At 34.3% G+C, this 9,247-nt stretch overlaps 1 protein-coding gene across 2 annotated transcripts; it reads left to right on the top strand.

Moving 5' to 3' along the window:
* The first annotated feature begins 475 nt into the window (after positions 1–475).
* Positions 476–3,167, top strand: LOC106432425 (uncharacterized GPI-anchored protein At1g61900). 2 transcript variants are annotated; one of them, XM_013873259.3, is made up of 8 exons: positions 476–887; positions 1,121–1,246; positions 1,326–1,907; positions 1,990–2,235; positions 2,349–2,360; positions 2,464–2,601; positions 2,674–2,718; positions 2,800–3,167. In XM_013873259.3, the coding sequence occupies exons 1-8, from the start codon at positions 818–820 to the stop codon at positions 2,871–2,873; spliced, it is 1,293 nt and encodes a 430-aa protein (XP_013728713.2). In that variant the 5' UTR covers positions 476–817; the 3' UTR covers positions 2,874–3,167. The 2 variants fall into 2 exon arrangements, with proteins under 2 accessions (XP_013728713.2, XP_013728712.2); XM_013873258.3 differs by having other exon boundaries at positions 484–887; positions 2,458–2,601.
* The last annotated feature ends 6,080 nt before the right edge of the window (positions 3,168–9,247 follow it).

The following is a 9,247-nucleotide window of genomic DNA, read 5'->3' as shown; positions in this document are numbered from 1 at the left end:
TCTCTATTATATAGGTAGCTCTTAGAATGTCTGGAACCAACTCAAAATTTCATTCACTACTCTAATCACGTTTTTACATGCTTTAAGATTCTGCAAGATTTTTTTTTAATTAGGCACAATAAAAATAGAAATAGAAATAAAAATAAAAATAAGGTGATTCACATTGAACAATATATATAGTTGAAATAAATACCATAACAATAATTAATAGCCATAAGATATCTTTCATGCCCCCAAGTCATGAAGTTTTAAATGCGATCTAATAGTACATCACAAAAATCAGTTTGTATAGACCGTCCTTAATCCATGATTAATAAATTACTCCAACGGTTATCTAATTCTCGGTCCGCTGAACGTCGAATCAACTAGAAGTGCAGTAGAGTGTAGACTAGTGGGTAAGATAAATTCATGATCAATTTTGGTTTACTATTTAATTTCCGGTTATGTGAAGAGTTTAAAATTAGAGGTAGAGTGAGAGAGAGAAAATGGTGGGAATTTAATGGGGAAAGAGAGAGAGAGTAATAAATGCCTTCTCTTCTTCCACGGCAGAGTGTGAACGAAGAGAGCTGTTTCTGCGTTTCTTCTTCTTTGTTTGTGTCTATCTTCTCTACCAAGATTTTTTTTGTTGAAAATCGCAGAAAGCGACTTTCTCTTCTTCTTCTTCTTCTTTTTTTTTTTTTGTTTTACCAAGATTGTGATTTCTCGGACTCTCGGTAGTGGGAAAAAGACAGAGAATCTCAGTCCATAACCTATATCTCTCTCTCTGTCTTTTTGTCTGTTAAAAAATTCAGCTGGGCTCGAGAGGAAGGGGGAGAAAATGACGAGAAGAGCAGAATTTGAGATGGGTCTCTTCGTGGTTCTTCAATTCATGTTTATGCTATCTCTATGTGAGTTCTGATTCTCTTCATGATTTTGGGTTTTAAGACATGACTTTAACTGATTGGTACATTTCTTCATACAAAGTTTGATTTCTTTTTTCTTGCTGATTCGAATCAGATTTCACTTGTTGGAACAATCTTGTTGTTTAGATTAGGGTTTATAGTTTACAAATTAGGTTTCTTTTCAGAGAATATTTTAGTCTATAAAGAGGTTGATGATTTTGATTGCTTTTGTTTTAAAGGTTCATCTGATGAGGAGTTGTTACCAGAGATATCATCACCAGATACTTCTCCTCAACCATTTCGTCCCTTCATTGCACCTTCTCCTATGGTTCCATTCATCAACACCACCATTCCCAAACTATCCGGTTTGTTCTCCATTGTAGTTTGCCTTTTGGTATGTGAAAGAAACTCTAATACCAATCTGAGTTTGGATATCTTTTCCAGGGCTTTGCTCGCTTAATTTCACTGCTTCTGAAGGTTTGATTCAGACTACTTCACACAACTGTTGGACTGTCTTTGCTCCACTGTTAGCCAATGTCATGTGCTGTCCTCAGCTAGATGCTACTCTCACCATAACCCTCGGCAAAGCCAGCAAAGAAACTGGCCTGCTTGCTTTAAACAGAACCCAGTCTAAGCACTGTGTCTCGGACTTAGAGAAAATCTTGGTAGGCAAAGGCGCTTCGAGTCGGCTTAGGAGTATATGTTCACTTTACTCGTCGAACCTCACTGCTTCTTCGTGCCCTGTGATCAACGTCGACGAGTTTGAAAGCGCGGTGGATACATCAAAGCTTCTTTTGGCTTGTGAGAAAGTTGATCCTGTGAAGGAGTGTTGCGAACAGGCTTGCCAAAACGCCATACTCGACGCAGCTACTAATGTAACTCTGAAAGCATCAGAGCCTTTGACCGATAACTCGGTTAGGATCAATGACTGCAAGAACGTAGTGCACCGCTGGCTAGCTTCTAAGCTTGAACCTTCTCAAGCTAAGGAAACTCTCAGAGGATTAGCAAACTGCAAAATCAATAGAGGTAAAAAGTAAATTTTAACTTTTTGAGTTTTTGGTGGACATGTCACATTCTATTTTTTTTGTCTATTTGTTTTTTTTTTCAGTCTGTCCTCTTGTCTTTCCGGGCATGAGAGAGATAAGTGGTAACTGCAGCAGCGAACTGAGTAACCAAATGGGTTGTTGTGGTGCAATGGAGAGTTACGTGTCTCATCTACAAAAGCAAGCACTTATAACTAATTTGCAAGCTTTGGACTGCGCGACCTCTCTGGGGACAAAGCTACAGAAGCTAAACATCACTAAGAATGTCTTCAGCGTTTGTCATATAAGTCTCAAAGACTTCTCTCTTCAAGGTTCCTCTACTTTATACTCTCTCAACTTGTACTTTTTCTAATTTCAATTATAAATCTTTATTAACCGTTTATTTTATGTGCTTTGATGACGCATTGTGGTTGGATACAAACAGTTGGAAGCCAAGGTGTGAATTAAACTCCCTCGATTTTTTTCATTTTTGGAAACTTGAGAATCATTTTTTTTATTTTTAATTTCTTATTTATTTTTGTTGGTTAAAAAAGAATCAGGTTGTCTATTACCAAGCTTACCATCAGATGCAATATTCGATCAAGACACGGGAATAAGCTTCACTTGTGATCTCAATGACAACATTCCTGCCCCATGGCCTTCTTCTTCATCTTCATCAGACTCTACCTGTAAAAAACGTGCGTGTTTATTAGGTTCCACAATTTTTTTTAATTCTTTTGTGCTTTAACTTTGGTCTTTTTTTCTTGCAGCTGTTACAATCCCTGCTCTTCCTGCTGCCGCCTCCTCGCAACCTGGTAAGTTTATCATCTCTCTCACATAACTTTAAAGGAGAACTGTTTAGTATGAAATGCGTATTCTCGTTTTTGATCTCTCAGGTCTCTACAGTGAAGGGGTAACACGTTTGGTGATCTTTGTACTGTCTCTGCTTCTTGTGATGCTGCTGTCGTGATACCAGAACTAAGCCGGCTCCACTCTCATTCTCACAGTACCGGTTTACTAGTCAAATCAAAATAGATTTTTGTTTTGTAGATTAAACCGATAGTCAGCTGCGGAAGTCGTATGTTGACATGACCGGTTCAAGTGCTCTATTTGTTGAGGTTATTAAGTTTCGGAAAGTCTCTCTTTTTTTTTTTAATCTTTATTGATTCATGATTCTTGGAGACCTTTCTAATGTAAAGCAAAATGGTCTTGTAGGGGTTCTATGTAGTGTAAGCTTATATATAGTATGTTTGTTTTCTATCCATTCTAATTTTGTTTTTATTTATAGACATTTGATTTCGGAAATAAAAAATGCTACTTGAATAAGTTGTATGCAAAAATATATTTCTTATAAAATCTTGGGTATGCAGCTGTTTAAATGTTTAGTGATGAAGTTGAAAAAATAAAAAAATCATAGTCATGTGCAGAACTGAAGGTATATGAGTTTGCACTGACTTGGACATGACAATAAATAAACGTTAAACTTTTCTTCGAGGTGACGATATTTCATCTCTTATGTCGCTAAATTTCAGCGATGGCTTGTCATGGGACCAACAAGCTTAAGGTTTTGAAGGAGCTTGAGCTGGTTACCAAAGCCTCAAAAATGTCATCTTGTGCTTTGACCTTGAGATTGGATCTTTTAGGAGTCATGATGTCTCCTTTGACAAAATCATGACTTTGCCTAAGGGAATAAATCATCTAAGTTTATCGGTGTTTTTGAAAGTTGTTCACAACATGCAAAATTTAGAAAGCTTTGACGTCTCAAACAATCGATCAAACATAACTGGGCTTTCTAAACTATTAAATTTGGGCTCTATGCATTGACGTATTATTTTCGCTATTTGGGTTCCATCGTGCTAATACTTATTACCTTCCCCGGGTTTTTGTAATACCTAATCAATTAATTTTGAAAAATTCCGGCGAATACCACGTTCATACAGCTACTTTTCATATATTTAAGCTAACTATTTTACAATCACTTTTAACAAAGAATAAAAGAAAGTTATATCTCTAAGGTTAACTAATCTAGACTTAGGATTTAAAGTTGAAGAGTAAGGTAAAAATTTTGGAATCTAAAATTTAGAATTCTAATAAATATATAAATAAATACTTTAAAAAATTTTTAAAAATAATTTTAAACATAATTTTCGATTTTCAAAAAAAAAATTGAAAAAAAGAAAATTTCGAAAGACAAAAATTCAAAAAAATAAAATTTATAAAAAAGTTTGAATTTGAAAAAGTATAATTCGAAAACATAAAAAAAATATTATTTTTTATTATTTTTATTTATTTAAATAGTAATTTATTATATATATAGAGAACAAATGTACAAAAATCTTTTACCACTTAATGAAAAGAGTATTTTTGAAAATGTCTTTTTAGTGGTGATAAAGATGAAAATGGTACCATGAAAATGGTAAATATGAAATTCTCCATATTATATATTATTTAATGTTTTGCAGTTTTAATAAAAAAAAATATTTTTATTATTATAATTTGCATATAATAATTTTATCACACTTAGATATTATGTTTGTTAAACTTTTGTAATTTTAAGTATATATAATTTATTTATATTTATATTTTCGATTTAACAATATTATTTTTTTATATATTTATTGTATATAAATATTAAAAATTACAAACTATTAATTATGAAAAGCACATACAAAAATAATATATTTATTTTATGCTTTGAGTGTTTATTTCAAATTTAATATGCATTTTAATCTTTTCTAGCCTATGTTATTAATTTCTACATTTAAAAAATACTAATTAAATTTTATATTATTAAAATAAAATATAAAGCTCTATGATATTTATTTTTAATAATATAAAGTAAATGATAATAATCATTTAGTGATTTTTTACTCGAAAATAAAATAAAATAGTTAATTATGTAAAAGTAATTAAAAATACAAATAATACAATATATTTATGTTTACTTACAAATTGAACTAATTAATAATAATAATTGAACTATAATATTAAATGAAACATAATAAAATATGTATATTAAATATATGGTGTGATGAATAGTATTACATCAAATTTGAAATAACACTATTTAGAGAAATTGCCAAAAATATCATTTTCAAAGTACCACTTTTCATGTTTACACTAACCACTTTTACACTCATCATTAATGAAGGGTAAAAGACATTTATAATCTTTTCATTAACTTTGACAAAAAAAAAAACATATGGTTAACTAATCTAAACTTAAAACACCAACTCTAAACCCTAAATCATCAACTTTAAACTCTAAACCATGAAACATCAACTCTAAACCCTAAACTCTGAAACATCAACCTTAGACCCTAAACCCTAAACCCTAAACCATCAGATCTAAACCCTAAAACATCAACTCTAAACCCTAAACTTAAACCCTAAACCCTAAATTTAAACTTAAAACATCAACTTTAAACCCTAAATCATCAACTTTAAACCCTAAACCAGGAAACATCAACTCTAAACCCTAAACCCTGAAACATCAACTCTAAACCCTAAACTCTAAACCTTCAAATCTAAACCCTAAAACATCAATTCTAAACCCTAAACGTAAACCCTAAACCCTAAAATCCTAAACCTTCAAATCTAAACCCTAAAACATCAACTCTAAACCCTAAACGTAAACCCTAAACCCTAAAACCCTAAAACCCTAAAACCCTAAAACCCTAAACCTTCAAATCTAAACCCTAAAACATCAACTCTAGGATTTTAGGGTTTAGGGTTTAGGATTTAGGGTTTAGAGTTGGAAGTTTAGGGTGTAGGGTTTAGATTTGATGATGTTTTAGGGTTTAGGGTTTAGAGTTTACTTTTTAGGGTTTAGGGTTTAGTGTTGATAGTTTAGGGTTTAGTGTTGATGGTTTAGGGTTTAGGGTTTAGAGTTGATGTTTTAGGGTTTAGAGTTGAAGGTTTAGGGTTTAGGGTTTAGGGTTTAGAGTTGATGTTTCGGAGTTTAGGGTTTAGAGTTGATGTTTCAGGGTTCAGGGTTCGTATTTCAAAAAAAAAAAAAGATTTAGGATTGATGGTTTAGGGTTTAGGGTTGGTGGAATGGTGTAATTTTTAGTGTTCCGTTGAAAATGAACTTACTGTTATAAATCAATTGATGGATGTTCATAACCGGCCCGGTCCATAACCGGTCCATACACTTAGAGAGAGAGAGAGAGAGAGACGCGACTTATGTTTTGGAGAAAAGGAAACTCTATTTCCTTTTCCTTGTAATTGTTATCTTTCCATGATTATGTATTAGTAGTTTTTCTAATCCTAGTTGGTTTAGGTTTTGGATACTTTCCTTTTTCTATGACTTGTAATCCTTATATAAAGGAACCCATGTTATGATTAATAAAACACATAAACATTCAGCTCTAAATCTATTGTTTTACAACACGTTATCAGCACGAACGTTCTCTAAACTCCCTGAGCCTAAATCGCCAACCACCTAAAACCTAACCTTGCCGACGATCGCACCTAAACCCTAACCCGATCGCATACCGTCCGTTCCAGCAAGCATTACCATCTCAGCCTCATCCGATCTCACTTTAAGACGATCCCATCCGTCCTCAGCTTGCATCTCGGACATCTCCAGCTCGCAATCCCGACCAGCAGCTTGCAAACCCGATAGGAAGCAGCTCGCGAACCCGATAGGAAGCAGACGCGTCCCGTTCCTGCTCGCGTCCAGCTCGAGGTTCATCCGTTCTCTTGGTGGTCCGGTTTCTACAATCTGCAAAGAAAAGGTAACCCTAATTCTAAGAACATGAGAATTGAATTTGGATTGTTTGTAAAGATTGAAACCCTAAAAATTAATCTCTAAGATAAAACCCTAGGATAATAGATCAAACCCTAAAAGAGTAAATCAGAGCTCGAATAAGTCTGATCCCCTAAACCATAAATCGAGATTGATCCATTGATCAATTAAAATCATAACCTTAAGGGTCTTGAATCTCAAATTCAATCCCTTTGATCAAAGATCAAAGTTTCAAAATCCCTAAAACCCTAAATTGGAAAATTGGTTTTAATTTTGATTTGAAAGTTAATTGTTTGTTTTGATCACCTAGAAAATATTGATTAGGATTGTTTAAACCTGAATCTGAATTGCTTGACATGGTTAAAACCCTAATGACCTAGTGTTATCACTTTGAAATCGAATTTGATTATGGTCGTGTGGCCTTAATACATTCTACGTTAAAATTGTTATAGATCATCATATGTGGCCGTGTGGCCTTGTTGCATCCATATCTGAACCTGATCACTACTGATTGATTGCAATTGAACTTATATCTAATTCTAGGGATGATGTTGAATTGAACTAAATAGTCGTCTGGCTTGTTCAATTACTTGGCCGATTGGTTTGTTTGTTTGTTTTGATTGAATCATGAACTGATAGAAACCAACCGCTTTAGGATTGAATACATATTGCATGAGAGTTAGGTTGCTAGATTACTCTGATTCTGAAATCCTAAAATCTAGCCGCATATTACCAACCTTGAAATTGGTAAACCCTAATTGATATGCAACTGAATGATAAGATTGAATGCATCTAAATTGATTATCCTTGTTTGCATTATATTCTGTTGTGGCCGTGTGATTTTGCTATGAACCATACCGAACGGCCGTGTGGCCTAACCATTCCGATGCATTGTTCATACTCGGCCTTGTGCCCTTGATAGATCACATTGTTTGCATCATGTGATTGAAAGCCGTGTGGCTTAATGCATCATAGCTTGGCCGTGTGGCCTAGAGAGACACCATATCTGAATGGTCGTGTGACCTTGCTTGCATATCTCATGAACTGATCTCTAGGATCGTTGTATCACATTACATGGCCGTGTGGCCTAAGCATCACATATAGACCTTGCATTCTCGACTTGTCTCGCAACATGGTCGAGTAGTAAATTGCTTTCATCAAGAGACTTATGAAATCATATGCACTGATTATTTGAATTGGTTGCATGAATTCTAAATCATGAATTGATTGATAATATGACTTCAGATGCCGAGATTTGAGCCTTTGGATTATGTCATTCTAAATCCCTCTGGAGAAAATTATCTAGAATGGGCAATGAACACGTCAGTTGTCCTGAAATCAAGAGGACTCGGAAGGAGTATCATTCAGGGTAATTATGCAACTGAAAGTGAAAAGTATAGGGCCATAACAATTATGCGCCATCATCTCACTGAGGATCTAAGAAATCAGTACCTAAATATTGAGAGTCCTCGTGACCTTTGGACAAAATTAAAATCCAGATACACAATGGTGTTATTACCAAAGGTCAGACATGAATGGATGAGTCTCAGATTCCAGGACTTTGAGTCTGTGGATGAATATCATTTTGCTTTGTCCAAAATCGTTTACAAACTGAGACTATGTGGTGAAGTGGTAACAGAGGAGGATTTACTGGAAAAGACCTTCCTCACAGCCAGAGCCGGTCCTAGATATATGGGGGCTGGAAGCAAAAAAAAAAATTAATTGGCCTATTAACTATAAAAGACTTGTAACGGAGAGAGAGTAAGATTCGAACTCTTGACTTCTTTAAGCAAACATGTGTACAATAACCAGATTGGCTGAAGAGAATTTTGACAAAACTCGGCCGAAATAATACTTAATATTTAGCGGCCGGAAGCAAGTGCTTGGCCCGCTTCCATCCAGGGCCGGCACTGCTCACAGCCAATCCAAGAGATCTATTGTTACAACATATCTATAGAGAAAAAGGTTTTACCACCTATAATGATCTGCTCTCATGCCTAACTGAGCAGAGTAATCAGTTGCTAAAAAGAAATAGTGAGATGAGATATCCTGAAGCAAATAAGACTGATATGGATCAGGATGAATCCAAGGCAGCCATGTCCAATGTAACTGATGGTGTGGCCGGCATGTCTATTGACTAAAGAAAAATCTCGACATGCTAATTGTGTTTTAAGTTTTTGATTTGTGTTTTGCTTTAAAACTAATTGTCATTCACGATTTTATATACAATAATAGAATTGATTTGAGTTCATTACTATTATATCTTGCCTGATCTTACTTGATAATGTGAATGATTGATAAAGAAATCGCCTAAAAGGCATTATGGTACAGTATAGTAGCCTATTAAGAAATCTATGGCTAAGGCATTGCCTAAAGGGCATTATATACACCCAAGAATATATGACCCATTGAGTTAATATGGTTTCCAAATAGAAACAATGGGCAAAAGGAAACAAGTTCCTTCAGATTTAAGAAAGAAAGAAAACGCCTAAGACCCTTTAAGAAAGTGGTCAAGACTATACCTATGTAATCTACTGATCAAAACTATGCTACAGATCAGTATGATAAGAGGCAAGAGCCGTGGTGATCATACTA

Source organism: Brassica napus, chromosome C1 (assembly GCF_020379485.1).
Source record: "Brassica napus cultivar Da-Ae chromosome C1, Da-Ae, whole genome shotgun sequence".
Classification (NCBI taxonomy): domain Eukaryota; kingdom Viridiplantae; phylum Streptophyta; class Magnoliopsida; order Brassicales; family Brassicaceae; genus Brassica; species Brassica napus.
The sequence above is the reverse complement of the archived record's forward strand: the minus strand, read 5'-3'. Positions and strand labels throughout refer to the sequence as shown.

Bases quoted from the DNA above. Each gene is read 5' to 3' on its own strand.
- LOC106432425 (XM_013873258.3), top strand. From the start codon at position 818: ATGACGAGAAGAGCAGAATTTGAGATGGGTCTCTTCGTGGTTCTTCAA. The intron at 888-1,120 runs GTGAGTTCTGAT...TTTGTTTTAAAG, and splicing joins CATGTTTATGCTATCTCTAT to GTTCATCTGATGAGGAGTTG. The intron at 2,719-2,799 runs GTAAGTTTATCA...TTGATCTCTCAG, and splicing joins TGCCGCCTCCTCGCAACCTG to GTCTCTACAGTGAAGGGGTA.